The 16,422-nt window shown below is 43.1% G+C and overlaps 1 protein-coding gene across 5 annotated transcripts in view; it reads right to left on the bottom strand.

Moving 5' to 3' along the window:
* Positions 1 to 292: 292 nt before the first annotated feature.
* The window catches only part of LOC118376237 (reelin), a 315,561-nt gene continuing 299,431 nt past the window's right edge, over positions 293 to 16,422 (bottom strand). For all 5 annotated transcript variants that reach the window (XM_052474627.1, XM_052474628.1, XM_052474630.1 and 2 more), the window contains 13 exons: positions 16,198 to 16,412; positions 14,503 to 14,680; positions 14,056 to 14,231; positions 13,720 to 13,826; positions 13,353 to 13,595; positions 12,904 to 13,079; positions 12,686 to 12,759; positions 11,043 to 11,204; positions 10,575 to 10,732; positions 10,040 to 10,259; positions 8,092 to 8,289; positions 5,712 to 5,810; positions 293 to 1,748 (listed from right to left, as the gene is read on the bottom strand). In XM_052474627.1, coding sequence (XP_052330587.1) covers positions 1,649 to 1,748; positions 5,712 to 5,810; positions 8,092 to 8,289; positions 10,040 to 10,259; positions 10,575 to 10,732; positions 11,043 to 11,204; positions 12,686 to 12,759; positions 12,904 to 13,079; positions 13,353 to 13,595; positions 13,720 to 13,826; positions 14,056 to 14,231; positions 14,503 to 14,680; positions 16,198 to 16,412 — 2,106 coding nt within the window. In that variant the 3' untranslated portion in view covers positions 293 to 1,648. The remainder of the gene's footprint in view (positions 1,749 to 5,711; positions 5,811 to 8,091; positions 8,290 to 10,039; positions 10,260 to 10,574; positions 10,733 to 11,042; positions 11,205 to 12,685; positions 12,760 to 12,903; positions 13,080 to 13,352; positions 13,596 to 13,719; positions 13,827 to 14,055; positions 14,232 to 14,502; positions 14,681 to 16,197; positions 16,413 to 16,422) is intronic.

Consider the following 16,422-nt stretch of genomic DNA (forward strand, 5'->3'; position numbering starts at 1 on the left):
AGGATCTGAGAACTCATTTCTTATGTCCAACAATAAACATTTGGGAACCCTGATCTACACCATGAGCTACACCTGCTGTGATTATAGTTGCTGTTGACTTTTTATGATATAGCCAATTTGTATAGCCAACTTTGTGGCAGTGGTAACTAGTGGAAACCATCATTACTTTAGAGCCGGACACAGTGTTGCAGTTATTTCGATACCCGTAGTGGTGTCTCCTTTTGACGTTATGTGGGTAAAAAGTTGTTTTATAATCTATTAACACACTCACAAACTGTACCAAGCAGCTATCTGAGGTTTGGACAGTTCTTTATTTCCCTTTTATAAGGCTGCTGGGTCTCCCCATAGTGGATATACATATACTGTATGTACAGGAGACTGCTATACTGGAGTTACACTGAGAGATAGGGCTGGGAGAGGGTCCACATTACACATTAGACTTCAAGAAACAACACTGATGTAGCCTCATCTCCAGGGAGCGGAATTTAGCAGAGAGAATGAGAGGGATGCGGGTAACAGCACAAGAGAATGGGGGCGGGGGGGTGCAGCCCAATGGCCTAGAGGGAGGCTGGATAACTTAATACAAGAAAATAACATACAGATTTCACGCACAGTGCATCTTTAAATAGGTTACGTGGAGAACCGCCTACCATAAATATCTGTATTTTCGGGAACCAACATATATAAAAATAATAAAATAAATAATTGTTCAGTCTTAAATTTATTTTATTTTTTATATTCTATTTTCTGTCTTTTATTCCCCCCTTTTGCGATTTGTTCCTTCCTTCCTTCCGTCTGCCTCTGAGGAGACGGAAATGAGAAAAAAACTAATCCAATCAAAAATAGCACGATACGAATTAGTAAAATTCAAATGAATGGAACACAACAGTCAAACCATCACGAAAAGAACACAGACACACTGAACAGAACAGCAAGAACACAGTACTTTTTTTAGCATCCTTATCACTGTTATGATCCTCATCTCCATCATCCTCATCCTCCTCCTCAGGTACTGGCGCGAGGCAGAGTAATTTTCCTCCCTGCGGCTCCGTTTATCTTGGAAGCATCCAGCTAGCCCAGCTCCATGGCATAGAGTTGGAAAGGGGGCTCACTCCCCATCTTTGCCATTATCACTTCTGTGACAGTGTGCTCTCTCCAACTCTATGCTCCCTGGTCATTACTGATTTCTCGGAATAACTTCACAGTGTGGTAGTAGTAGGACTAGGAGGTGGGTAGGATGGGGTGACAGGGAAAGCCAGGGGGTATCATCATATCGCAACTGGAACAGGGAATCATCATATCATAATAACCATGTACAGCAACGATTAGAAAACAACTAGAAATCCGAAAGTTCATTAAAAGCCAACAAAATGGTTGCCTTTGTTGCTCCGTCACGTCTCCTTCCTTCCCATCATATGGGGGTGGAGAAGGCTTCTGACTGGCTACAGCATACACTGATGGGATGGGCCCATGTCTGGCAGAGTGGGGATTGGAAGGTTGGAGAGGGAGGGAGTGTAGTCCAAGGCTGACTGGAATCCATTTGCTGGTGGGTGGGACTCAACAGGGTGATATGGAGAAAGGAATGTGGTTGGTTGGTACGTCAAATGTGTGATTGGCAGGTCATAGGATGAATCCTCTTCTCAGAGGTTTAGGCACGATGTTGTAGCAGTGCCCGCCTCTTCCGGCTGTAGTAGTGGCGTAGGCCGATCTGTCTGGCAAAGTTCATCATATAGTTTTGTTTACGAGTGCTGTGGGGAGTCAAAGACAGTGAGAGAGGAGAGAGAGAGTGGGAAGAAGAGAGGAAGGAGACCATTAGTGACCAGGAAGTGGTATTAACAGTATCCACACACTCACTCATGCAGACACCCTCTTTCATGTACACACATACACTCTCATATGCAAGCTCACACACTTCTAGATCCATGCTGGCATTTTCAATTGGGTTTCACACATAACCTCTAACACTCAAAAAACGATATTCTATTTAGCGGAAGGTGGACTGTTTTTTTAAGATGTGCATTACTTACTGAATATTGAAATGTGTATGTGACCATCATCTAATAGATGAACAATATTGTATGTATTGACATGTTCTCAATGGCAGTATCATAAGCAGACAGGTCAACAGGACAAGACGACATTGAACAACACAAAACTAGAGGACACAAGACTAGCTAGAGAGCTATACAGACACGGTCACAGACATTAGCTACAGATGTGGTCGAGATTCTGGGGTTTTCTAACTCTGACCACGGTTCTAAGGATCTAAGGAAGGAGAGTGTTTGAGGTCAGAGTTCGTAGAGTAACAGCCATCATATCACTTGGAAAAACAAATCAAAGTAATAAAGGTGCTGATTGAGGGAGGGAGGAGATACATTGAAAGAAAAGGTAATTAGACATAAAAAGAAGCTGTGATTGAAGATCGCACTTCTTGCTTAGCCTGTCATTTCATCTTCTGTCCAGCGGGAGGTGCCAGAAAGCCTGGAGTGCATCCAGTGGCCTCTGGGGGGTCGGGAGGTGTGTGGTGGAGGGGTGTGGTTGAAGGTCGGAAGGTGGCAGAAACGGGGATGGGGTGAGGGTGTGTTGGGGTGCTTTGCTAACTAAAATGGGATGTCTGACTGGCCGCTTCTGTTCTCTTTTTATCTTGTTAACAAAAGCGAGGGACAGTATTGCGGGAGCTCCAAACTCAGAGAAGGTTGTGGTTCATGGACCGGCAGCCATGGAGGTGGGGGGGAGCTTTGCAACGGTGGATTTAAAAAGCCATGCAAGGACTTCGATGGAAGAGGTTACTCTGATGATAATGATGGGGGCTGATGAGTTTTAGGTCTTTAGTGGTGCCTGACGATCTGAAGTTATGCCATTATGCTCTATATTCTAGTGTGTGTTGGGTTTAATTAATATAATGATGTTAGATGTTCAGGTTAGAATGAAGAGGTAAGTGTGTTACCCATATTACAGTGCCTGAACTGTGTAACTTGTGTGTGGCAGTGTCATCCTCACAGTGTGCTACGTGTCTAGGATCTGCACACATGTAACCACATTAAACAAAAGCCATACTTAAAACACAACGGCTGCAAGAGCGCAGACATTGATATAGTGATGCATTATATCACACAAATACACATAAACATGAAGCAGACCAATTGAGGTCTTCAGAAAAGCTATATATTTTACATTTTGAGAGACCTGCTTCCTCAAATTATTTATCGGTATTGTCTGAACTGTAGCTCTGTCTGTGTGTCATGGATGGGACTCGAAAGAGCCTGAACCTGGGTTATGATAGTGAGTGTGCCTCTATGGAGGTGGGGTGGGGGATTAAGGTGAAGGAGATGCTGACAGAAAAGAGGGTCAGGGGTGTAGCTGAAAGGTGAGGGGGTATCACAGGAGGGGAGAGGCGGAAGACTTACCTGACTCTACAGCAATGCCACAGGGAGCAGAATACAGGAGAGAGCAGAGGTTAGAGCGCGAGAGGGGAGGAGGGGGTGGAGGGGGTGCTGCAGGCTCGCAGAAAGGTCTGGGGGGGCAGGAACCCCGGCCGCCTGGGGAGGCGAAAGGGGCCAGGGAGGAGGGAGAGAGAGGGGTGGGTAGAGAAAGAAAGAGGGAGCAGGAAGTATGCAGAGAGAGGTAGAGCAAGAGAGAAAAGAAGGAATAGGGGAGTGAGAGAGAAGCAAAAGAGACCAAGGATGTAGAGAGAAAGAGAGAGCGATAGATAGACAATAACAGATGGAAATGGAGGAGTGAAAGAGAAAGAGAGGACCAATCCGTCCATTATGCACCAGAGAGAACGAGAGAGGGAGTAATAGGAAAAAAGGGATATTGGAAGGAAGAGGAAGGAGGAGATGGAGCCATGATAAGACATGAGGTAGCAGAAAAGCATAAGCGCAGGCAGAGGAAGAAGCAGCATTGGAAGGGGAGGAGGTAGAGGAGGAGGAAATGGAGGAGTATGGTCACACATGTTCGTGATTGTGAGGCCAGGGAGGAGAGGCACGGGATGACGAAAGAAACAATTGAAAAGGAGGAGAGGAGTGTGAGGGGTGGTGGTGGGAGACAGAGAGACAGAAATAAAAGAGAGAAGTGTGAGGATTGCGTACAGTTATTCTGTTCAGCAGACACTGTTGTTGAATGTTGAAAACCAGCCATGGGAGTGGGAGAGTAGGAGTGCAGGTCAAGGCCAAACGAAACCAGAGACAGCTCATGTAAGGACTGTGTGTATTGTGTACTGTATGTGTGTGCTTTGCCATGACGCAAGACAGATATCATATAAACCTAAACAGTGAATATTTGTACTATATTGGGTATTTGTTGTTTTCCAACTCACGACACCAGCACTGACAGGACCAACTTAGTGAACAACATTGTGGTCATCAAGCCTATACATACACATTCTGTCACTTATGTGAAACATTTGCAATGTATTGGCCACTTAATGACATTCAATAGCATCTTATGCAGCCTGGTCTCATAGACTAGACGTAACATAGCAAAAGCAAATTCGACACTCAATGTGTTACGATTGTTATGGTTTTGTGAGACAGAAGGTTACTTATGGCAAAAACTAACGTGGGGTGGTTGGTCAGGGTGGATGGGTAGCCATATAACACGAATGTCTTGCAACCCAAAGGTTGCATGTTCAAATCTCATCATGGACAATTTTAGCTAATTAGCAACTACTTACTACATTTGAGCTACTTTGCAACTACTTAGCATGTTAGCTAACCCTTCCGCTAACCCTAACCTTCACATTTGAACCTAACACTGACCTTAACGCCTAGACTTAGCGTTAGACACTGCAATAAGTAAGCAGCTTGGTTTGAAGAAATCAACTGTGGGAGCAATTATTAGGAATTGGAAGACATACAAGACCACTGATAATCTCCCTCGATCTGGGGCTCCATGCAAGATCTCACTCCGTGGGGTCAAAATGATCACAAGAACGGTGAGCAAAAATCCCAGAACCACACGGGGGGACCTAGTGAATGCCCTGCAGAGAGCTGGGACCAAATTAACAAAGCCTACCATCAGCAAAAACAAAACACACCAGCCGGGCAACAAAGGAGTGGCTTCGTAAGAAGCATTTCAAGGTCCTGGAGTGACCTAGCCAGTCTCCAGATCTCAACCCCATAGAAAATCTGTGGAGGGAGTTGAAAGTCTGTGTTTCCCAGCAACAGCCCCACAACATCACTGCTCTAGAGGAGATCTGCATGGAGGAATGGGCCAAAATACCAGCAACAGTGTGAGAAAACCTTGTGAAGACTTACAGAAAACGTTTGACCTCTGTCATTGCCAACAAAGGGTATATAATAAAGTATGGAGATAAACTTTTGTTATTGACCAAATACTTATTTTCCACCATAATTTGCAAATAAATTCATAAAAAATCCTACAATGTGATTTTCTGGATTTTTTTTTCTCATTTTGTCTGTCATAGTTGAAGTGTACCTATGATGAAAATTACAGGCCTCTCTTATCTTTTTAAGTGGGAGAACTTGCACAATTGATGGCTGACTAAATACTTTTTTGCCTCACTGTATAATGCTTGCTTGAATTGCAATTCCTAGCATTTCATATGAATTACACTTGAGTGTACAAAACATTTGGAACACGACAGACTGGCAGATTGAGCCTAAAAACGGGGCGGTTTTGAGAACAGCCTGGGGGATTGTTTGGGGAATGAGGAACCAGGGGTTACTAGGATGGTTGGAGATACTCACAGAACTACTTCCACATGGTCCAGCGCCCACTGGTCATGTCCCACACCGTCGTGACGCGGCTGCCACCACCGCAGCTCCACCCCTTTAGCTCTCGCCTCTCTGTGAAAGTTAGAGGTCAGATATTAAGAATGGGTGTGGGTCTTTCTCAATTATTATTTCCTTGATCACTCATGTCCTCTCTACCTAGCTTAAAACAAATGTTCCCAAATGTTCCCACAACTGAACGTTCGCTTAAGCGTTATTGGGTAATATCTAACGTTTTCATAGGAATGTTCCAGTGATGTGCAACAACTGTTTCCAAGAGAACATTCCCTTAATGTCAAACAGAGCTTACCCAGAACGTGGTTACCATGTTCTCAGAATATTCAATAGTAATGTTCTAGACACGTTTTATGGGAACTTTGCAAGAACATTCCTGTGTCCAGTTTTCCTTTTTCATCATTATACAGCGCATTAGGAAAGTATTCAGACTCCTTCCCTTTTTCCACATTTTGTTACGTTACAGCCTTATTCTAAAATGGATTCAATTAAATGTTTTCCTCATCAATCTTCAGTGACTGGGTGACTAGTCAGGATCGAGAGACCTGCAGAGAAGGATCTGCAGAGAAGAATGGGAGAAATATTGTGTTAGCTAATCCAAGTTTATCAGTCTCAATGTCAACAGTGAAGAGGCGACTATGGGGTGCTGGCCTTCGAGGCAGAGTTGCAAAGAAAAAGCCATATCTCAGACTGGCCAATAATAAGAAAATATTAAGATGGGCAAAAGAACACAGACACTGGACAGAAGAAATCTGCCTAGAAGGTCAGCATCCCGGACTTGCCTCTTCACTGTTGACGTTGAGACGGGTGTTTTGCGGATACTATTTAATGAAGCTGCCAGTTGAAGATTTGTGAGGCGTCTGTTTCTCAAACTAGACACTCTAATGTACTTGTCTTCTTGCTTAGTTGTGCACCAGGGTCTCCCACTCCTCTTTCTATTCTGGTTAGAGACAGTTTGTACTGTTCTGTGATGGAAGTAGTACACAGTGTTGTTCGAGATCTTCAGTTTCTTGGCAATTTCTCGGATGGATTAGCCTTCATTTCTCAGAACAAGAATAGACTGACGAGTTTCAGAATAAAGTTGGTTGTTTCTGGCAATTTTTAGCCTATAATGTGCCGTTCTGTAAAGGGAGTAGTACACAGCGGTGTACAAAATCTTCAGTTTCTTGGCAATTTCTCGCATGGAATAGCCTTAATTTCTCAGAACAAGTATAGACTGACGTGTTTCAGAAGAAAGGTCTTTGTTTCTGGCCATTTTGAGCCTGTAATCGAACCCACAAATGCTGATGCTCCAGATACTCCACTAGTCTAGACGGACAGTTGTATTGCTTCTTTAATCAGAACAACAGTTTTCAGCTGTGCTAACATAATTGCAAAAGGGTCTTCTAATGATCAATTAGCCTTTTAAAATTATTAACTTGGATTAGCTAACACAACGTGCCATTGGAACACAGGAGTGATGGTTGCTGATAATGGGTCTATGGGTCTATAATATGCTGATAATGGGTCAATGGGTCTATAATACGTCTATGAATAAATAATCGTCTGTTTCCAGCTACAAAAGTCATTTACAACATTAACAATGTCTACACTTTATTCCTGATCAATGAGATGTTATTTTAAATGGACAAAAAATGTGCTTTGTTAAAAGTACACAGAAGAAAAACTATTTTATGAATCATAGAGATTCAGGAGTAACATTAGAACAGGGTAAAATGCCTCAGCAACATTAGAGCACTATACAGAAAGTCCTTGCTGAAATGAGTAAAACAAATCAATGATGAGAGAGTAGTCAGATGAACTGATAACTGACAGACATGGTGGCATAGTAGAAATATTGGAATGCAGTGAACCAAGAGGTTGTGGGTTCAAATCACAAGTGAGGACATGATGAATAGTAATTAATGTATAATTACTGTGTGTTCCTAACTTTGTCAACAGAGAAAGAGCTGTGAATGGATCAGTGGTTCATTAATCAGAGCCAACAGTAACAAGGCATGACGTGCAATGAGAACATTTCTTTGGGACCATCAGGTGACTTCCTGACAACTGATACACTGAAACGTGTCTAGAACATTAATAAATTGTACGTTTGATGGGACGTGGATAGAATTTTGTCCTAACCCTCAGAAAACTAGACACATTAATGTTTGTGAAACGTTCCAATGAAACGTGTCTAGAACATTAACATTGGATATATTGGGACAAGGACGTAAGGAATCACAGATGAACTGAGAAAGAGCTGTGTGTCAGTATTAATGTGTGTTTAGACAATTTACATCTAAATGAAATAAACTTTTATTGAAAGGAAAAACATCTCTGTATGTATAGGTTCACTCACAGTGGGATGTTGTAGGACACTCTCTGGGCCTTGATGAAGTCTTTGGGCTGGTGCTGGGCGATCACGTGCCAGCTAACTCCATTATTGACAGTGTACTGTAGCAGCACAGCTCTGTCCACTGTGTCAGGCTGGTCCAGGGCTGTGTTACAACTGTCTGTCTGGGACACACTACCTATCTGCAGGACGAACATGATCTTACTGTGGGTGGAGGAGGGGAGAGCGAGAGAGAAAAATTTGTAAGATTGGTAGGACAAAAATACCAAGGCAAATTTAGGCTCCAAGTTTTCCATCTTAGTCCTGCTGTATATTGACCTCTCATTAGCCTTGGCTAGGATTAGTTAGGCTGGGCTAGGCTAGAATGAGCTAGAATAGGCTTCATGCCATAGGGGGCACGTGCCACCACAGATTTGTGTTGTATGTTTACAAAAAATCTGTAATACTACTAGCCACAGCAATTTTATTAAGTTGGCGTTAGCTAGTCCAGATAAGTTCCCAATCTCCCAACCTCATAGCCATCTACCAAGAAGACATTTCAGGCTATCAATCAAGAGTAGCTAGCTTGTCTAACTATCTTAGCCTCACTAGGGTAGGGGGCACCATTTTCACCTCCGGATGAAAAACGTGCCCAAAGTAAACTGCCTGCCAACCAGGCCCAGAAGCTAGGATATGCATATAATTGGCAGATAAAGTTTCCAAAATTGTACAAATAATGTATGAGTATAACAGAACTGATATGGCAGGAGGAAAGCTGTGAAAAATCCATCCAGGAAGTGGATTTTGTTTATGTTTGTAGTTTTCTATTGAATGCCATTACAGTACCCATTGACTTAGGACTCAAATTGCACTTCCTATGGCTTCCACTAGATGTCAACAGTCTTTAGAAAATGTTTCAGGCTTGTATTTTGAAAAATGAAGGAGTTGGACCACTTTGAATGAGTGGACACTGCAGTGTCTTTCTTGTTTTCCTTTTATATTGATGGAGCTATTGTCCGGTTAAAATGTTATTGATTATTATGACTAAAAACAATCTGAGGATTGATTATAAACATCATTTGACATGTTTCTACACACTTTACTGATATTTGTCGGATTTTTCGTCTGTCTGTAGTGACTGCATTTGAGCCTGAACAAAACTGAGGTTTTTGGATATAAAGAGGGACTTTATTGAACAAAACAAACATTTATAGAGTAAATGGGAAAGTAAGAGATTACTTTTATCACTATTTCTGACTTATGTATCTCCTCTACTTGGCTGGTAACTGTTTGTAATGATTTGACTGCTGGGCGCTGTTCTCAGATAATTGCATGGTATGCTTTCGCCGTAAAGCCTTTTTGAAATCTGACACTGTGGTTGGATTAACAAGAAGTTCATCTTTAAACCGATGTATAACAGTGTATGTTTTATGAATTTTTATAATGAGTATTACTGTTTTTGAATTTGGCGCTCTGCAATTTCACTGCATGTTGGCCAGGTGGGACACACCTTGCGTCCCACACCCCCTCGAGAGGTTAAATGGCGTGCCTGCTGGCAAGGTTGGTAGACTTTAGAAAAGCAAGCAATAACTAAAAATAGAAAAAACTGTCAGCTGGATACAGCCAGTTCAAGAGGTGTGCCTAGATATGCAGAAAAATAGACATATTTTTGACATAGAATTAAGCATAATGATTTTGGCTCTAGATTGCAGGAAAAAGCTGATTCAGGTGTTTGAAAAATACTAAATTCTCCACCGCCCAGCCATCCTGACGTACTTTGTGCCCTCTTTTTGGGGTGTATGACGCCCCTGTTCAGTACTTGTCTCGTGTGAGGTCCAGAGGCTTGGTCTGCTCATTTTACAGCTACTCTGTACAGTATAATCTTCTACTGTATAATGAGCATCTCTCACTGTCCCTTTAGTAGTTGGCAAGACTAGGCTAGTACAGCACAGTACAATCCATTGTCCAACCCTACCTGGCTCGTGTCAGGTCGAGTGGCTTGGTGACAGCCTGCCTCATCTTACAGCCGTTGAAGTAGAGCGAGTCACCGTGGGCGTGGGGAGAAAGCTGACCACACCCACTTCCCACCCCGCCACCCTGGATGAGTTGCCAGCTCTCCTCTGACATGCTACCTGACTCAAAGTTATCCTTTATGGAGCTGGGTAGGTCACTGCCGGACAGGGAGCAGTCATCACCTGGGAGATGGAGGAGAGAAAGAAAGGGTGGTTTGTTTAGATTGTGGTGCTGCAGAGTTGGGGTCCATTAAAGAATATACATATATATTTGATTGAAAAGCAATGAGAATTTGGAATTTCAGTTTACTTCCATAATTGACTGAATTGACCCCAACCGTGGCGCGCTACATTTTAGATGAGAGACACTAGGAACACTCCCAACATTTGAATGCATAAAGAATCAAGTTGAACCAATATGAATGCTAGCTGTCAATTAAAGGGAACATTGTACTGGCCCCTACGGTTAGTGTTTGTGTGGTACTCAGTCAGACCCACCATGGTGTCCCTCGTCACAGATACAGACAAATCCGCTAGTACAGTAACCATGACCACTACACAGCCCTGGGCACGCCTCCCCAATGTACATGTGGTCCACCCCCCAGCCATGACGCTCGCCAACACCCTCCTTCTGGATCCAACGGAACTGCGTGGCACTGCAGGAGAAGGGTGAGAGTGTGAGAGAGAAAAAGAGTTATAGAACTATGACAAGAAAGAGCGGAACTGAGAGAGATACCCTTTACAGACAAAAATGTTCCTTATAGAAGCTCGTTGATAACAGCCTTGATCACCCTTCAGACAAATAAATAAAATGCTGGTTCAGAAGCTTCTCTTCTCTTTCAGAGAACTGCTCTGCTCCTGCATGGAATACTCACATTTAGTTACCCACAACAAACATCATTAGCCAGTTTGTTACCTTGCTAGCTTAGTGAGTGGCAAAAGGCTAATTTGCAAAAGCGGTCCTACCCTGAGGAGACGTGGTCAGGCAGCTGGACAGTGACTCTTGTCCAGGTAGAGCTGTTGACAGGACTGTAGATGGTAGATTCATGGAACATGAAGGGAGAGCAGCCCACGTTGTTCACAGAGGAGGGAAGACACTCTGACTGGACCAGCTGCCATGAGTCAGACCTGGAGAGAAGAGAGGGAAGGAAGAAAGAGGATTGTAAACTGCTCTAATCCTTAAATGTTGGAGGGGTGCCCTCCACCAAGGGCTATCTCCAACTCTCGCCATAGGTTATGGATGTGAATCAGATCTGGCCACTCCAAAAGAGTCTAGCATCTCTTTATGAACCATTCCTGGGTGCCCTAAGATGCGGGTTTGGGTCGTTGTCCTGCTGGAAGATCCACAATGTTCAATGGAGACCCTGTTTCTGGACACTGAGTTGAACATAGACTCAAAAACACCTGATAATCTGCTGATTTTATAATGCCTTGCACGCGTTCAAGGACTACAGTACCAGAATCAGCAAAGAAAGCAACCCCGCAGCATTACAAAACCTCCCCCATCTTCGATTGTAGGGAGGCTATTCTTTTCATTGAATGCTTCATTTGGTCGTCAGTAAACACAGCGTTGATCTGTATTGCCAAATAACTCTAATTTTGTTAAATTGGTCCACATAAATGTTTTCCCAGGATTTAGGCTTGTTCAGTTGAGTTTGAGTAGTTCACGCTCACACACTTTTTCACTCATCATATGCTGCTGCTACTCTGTTCTTTATTTTACTCTTATTATTATTTATCCTGATGTCTAGTCACTTTACCCTGCCTTCATGTACATAGTGATTATGGAAAATATTCAGACCCCTTGACTCTTTCCACATTCTGTTACCTTACAGCATTATTCTAAAATGGATGACATTTATTTTTCCCCTGTCAATCAACACAATACCCAATAATCTCAAAGCAAAAACACGTTTAGATTTTTTTTTGCAAATGTATTAAAAACAACAACTGAAATAGTACATTTACATAAGTATTCAGACCCTTTATTCAGTACTTTGTTGAAGCACCTTTGGCAGTGATTACAGCACATTGATCTGGTGCTGGTACTCCCTTGTAGCTACATTATTGTACAATTTATTTTACTCATTTTGTGTTTCTATTTTATTTTTAAACTATGTATTGTTTGGAAAGGCTCGTAAACATACATTTAACCATAAAGTCTACAACAGTTGTATTCGGTGCATATTACAAATACAATTTTACAATTTTTTTTTTATTTGATTTGAAACACTGTAGCTCTGTTGAAGGTTGTGGGTCTGCATTCAGGACAACAACCCCAAACACTCATCAAATGCACCCTGGAAGGGTTCAAGAAACTAGAGTTGCCAGTGAAGAGTCCAGATCTGAATCCCATCCATAACCTATGGCTAGAGCTGAAAACAGCAGTTGGTGAAGGGCACCCCTCCAACCTGGAAGGATTAGAGCAGATTCTGCACACAATAATTATGTCCAAACCATGTCTTCATTTTCTAAATTAAAATTGTAAACTTAAATTTACAAAAATAAAATCCAATAACATGGTGTGGTGACAAATTAAGAAAATGGAAGGGTGTCAATATATTTGTCCCAGCACTGTAAATTAGCACATAGGAAGAAATCTCTCCTACCTGGCATCCTTTCTGTACTGCAGCAGGACAGAATGGTGGTCTTCACAGCTGTCTGCCTCACAGCCCACCACAATCTACATACAGTGTGACAGAGAGAGCCACAAGTAAGTTGTGGGGTTCCACAGGGATCGATTCTTGGACCTCTCTCTGTTTGTAGATTATGATAATGATTTTAAATTGTCAAATGTAGCCATGTTGTGAATGCTAAGAGGTAGCACCTTGAACTGTAGGATGTATCCAGGCTGTACTATAAGCTCTCGGGTGGCTAGGATGTTGTGTGTTTTGTCCTGGTTCTTGTTGGGCCAGTAGAGGTGGAAGGATGGGTTGCCACAAAATCCAGCCGTACGCACCGCATTGGGATAGAAGTTCCAGCTCTCCTCGTGGGACACACCCTCTGGGAGAGAGAGCGAGAGAGAGAGAGGATCCAGAAGATTTCAGAATGTTATTCAAGAGAGACAAGGAGAATAGAATAGCAAGCTTAAGACACCTTCACAATCAACAACAGGACAAAACAGAGCCCAGATTCATCTTTACACTTTCACCTCCCATTCCATGTCAGAGGTGTTTCAGCACAAACTATCTAACATCATCGAAGATGTCCAGCTGGGTGGAGGGATTGATGTTACGTTTTGCTATCCTATATTACGTTATGCTATGCTGTGTTTACCGTCATCGAAGGTGTCGAGCAGGGTGGAGGGGTTGATGTCAGACCCTCCCACCAGGATGTTGTCTACAGCCCACTGAGCACGCTCCAGCCCAGGTGATGCCAGACCGGAGGAGACAGAGAAGGGCTGCCACCACCGCAGCCGCGTGGTGTTAGACAGCGCCCCCTCTGGTAAAACAATGTAATCACGCCTCACAGACACATACTTCAGATAGTCCATCTCATGAAGCAGGGTCCAGGACACACCTGGGGGAGGCATGAATTAAATCTCAGGGGGGACAAAATCCTCTATTATTCAGCAGTGTACTAAAGATTACATCTACTACAAACTAAACTTTCCATCAGTTTACTACTGCTTAGTACAGTTTACCTCCGTCTTTGGAGTAGTCCAGCAGCACTCCCTCTTTGCGACAGGTTGGGCGATGGCACATGGTCATGTTTTCTTCACTTCCTATCCTGGCCCAGTACTCTACAAACCTGATCATCACAGTTCATACAGCCATTAACATTGGAATACTTATGCCGGGACTCAAACAGATAAACAACCTGTGCACATCTGAAGCATTTCCAGCGATAGTGATCTCAGCGAACATATGGAAAAAACGATATATCTTATGAAAAGTTTGAGTGGTAGTAGGAACTGAAAGGGAATGTTATAACAAAATCATGTGTAGTTGACAGACTTTTGATCAGTAGAGGTACTAACTTGGCTCCTCTGAGGTCGAGGTCAGCGGTGACGGCCTGCCTGGCGTCTGCTCCTCCAAAGTACAAAGCGGTCCCCTCCACCAGAACCCCACAGTCAGTACAGGGATGACCCCCCTCCAACACCTGCCACTGAGGGCCCTGCGCCCCCTCCCAGTCAAAACGCTCCTTCAGAGATGTCTGGGGAAATAGAATAGAAACTTTATCGTCCATAGTATGGACATTTGTCTTCTGCCCTTTTCCCAACACCCCTGACACACACAAACGTTCCGAGCCATATAATCTGCCATGGTGCAGAATCCCTAGGGGGAGGGCAATGTAATTGCATTTTGAATTGCATTGTTTTTGCTATGTGTACAAAATAAATGGTCCTTCAAGCCGGATAGGGACACTTTGTATGTCATTGTATGAAATGTATAACATAAATAAAGATTGATTAACTGATTGATACCTTGAGTGCAGTGCTGGCGTAGCAGCTGGGTCCAGTGAAGCCTGGTTCACAGATACATCGCTGGTCTAGACACTCTCCATGTCCCCCACAATGGCTGTCACACGCTGGCCCAATGTAGAAGTTCTCCACAGCCCACTGGGTATCACTGTGTTGCTGGTAGAACCGGAAACGCACCGCCCTGCAGAACATTACACATAATGTAGGTTAAGAACTGATGTAGAAGTTCTCCACAGCCCAATGGGTATCAGAGTGCTGAAACAAAAAAAATGCACCGCCATACACACCATACACACAGGATTGTCATAAAGATTAAGTTAGGCAAGACTTTAAAATTATTTTCCCTAGGCTGTTTAAGGAACCCTCCTTTCAACTGTAACTTGAGACAGTCCGAATGTCTTGAACCAAAATAAAGTATTGGAGGAAGCAAGGAGAGAGTGTGCCAGCCAGGTTGAGTATATGTGTGTTTGTGTGTGCATGCTTACGTACACTACTAGTCAAAAGTTTGGACACATCTACTCATTCAAGGGTTTCTTTATTTTTACTATTTTCTACATTGTAAAATAATAGCGAAGACATCAAAATACATATACAATACATAGTTTATATTTGATATTCTTCAAAGTAGCCACCCTTTTCCTTGATGACAGCTTTGCACATTCTTGGCATTCTCTCAACAAGCTTCTTAAGGTAGTCACCTAGAATGCATTTCAATTAACAGGTGTACCTTGTTATTAAAACTTAATTTGTGGAATTTCTTTCCTTCTTAATGCATTTGAGGCAATCAGTTGTGTTGTGACAAGGTAGGGGAGGTATACAGAAAATAGCCCTATTTGGCACAAGTCCATGTTATGGCAAGAACAGCTCAAATAAGCAAAGAGAAACGACAGTCCATCATTACTTTAAAACATGAAGGTCCGTCAATCCGTAAAATGTCAAGATCTTTAAAAGTTTCTTCAAGTGCAGTTGCAAAAAGATCTATGATGAAACTGGCTCTCATGAGGAAAGGAAGACCCAGAGTTACCTCTGCTGCAGAGGATAAGTTGATTCGAGTTACCAGCCTCAGAAATTGCAGCCCAAATGAAATGCTTCACAGAGTTCAAGTAACAGACACATCTCAACACTGTTCAGAGGTGACACGCCATCCCATCTGGTTTGCGCTTAGTGTGACTATCATTTGTTTTTCAACAGCTCAGTTACCCAACACACCTCCAGGCTGTGTAAGAGCTATTTGACAAAGAAGGAGAGTGATGGAGTGCTGTATCAGATGTCCTGGCCTCCACAGTCACCCGACCTCAACCCAATTGAGATGGTTTGGGATGAGTTTGACCGCAGAGTGAAGGAAAAGCAGCCAAAAAGTGCTCAGCAGATGTGGGAACTCCTTCAAGACTGTTGAAAAAGCATTTCAGGTGAAGCTGGTTGAGAGAATGCCAAGAGTGTGCAAAGTTGTCATCAAGGCAAAGGGTGCTACTTTGAAGAATCTAAAATCGAAAAAATATTTTGATTTGTTTACATTTTTTTTGCTTATTACATGATTCCATATGTGTTATTTCATAGTTTTGATGTCTTCACTTTTATTCTACAATGTAGAAAACTGTACAAATAAAGAAAAATCCTGGAATGAGTAGGTGTGTCCAAAGTTTGGACTGGTACTGCTATGTGCATGTTTGTACTGTATGGATCAGGCTTGTCACTCACGTGTCTGCCAGGCTGTCCGTTAGGGGGTAGACGGCCCTTTTCCAACCCTGGGCAGGGAAGAAGACACTGGGCTGGGAGATCTGTCCTCCACAGCAGGGGTCAGCAGGTAGACACTGGGGCACCAGGTACCTCCAGGAGACACCGAAGTCCACAGAATACTGGACATGGACCTGATGCTCGGCATGGCGCTCCGGCACACTGCAGCCCACCACAATCTGTAGAGAC

Source organism: Oncorhynchus keta, chromosome 22 (genome assembly GCF_023373465.1).
Source record: "Oncorhynchus keta strain PuntledgeMale-10-30-2019 chromosome 22, Oket_V2, whole genome shotgun sequence".
In the NCBI taxonomy this organism is placed as follows: Eukaryota; Metazoa; Chordata; class Actinopteri; order Salmoniformes; family Salmonidae; genus Oncorhynchus; species Oncorhynchus keta.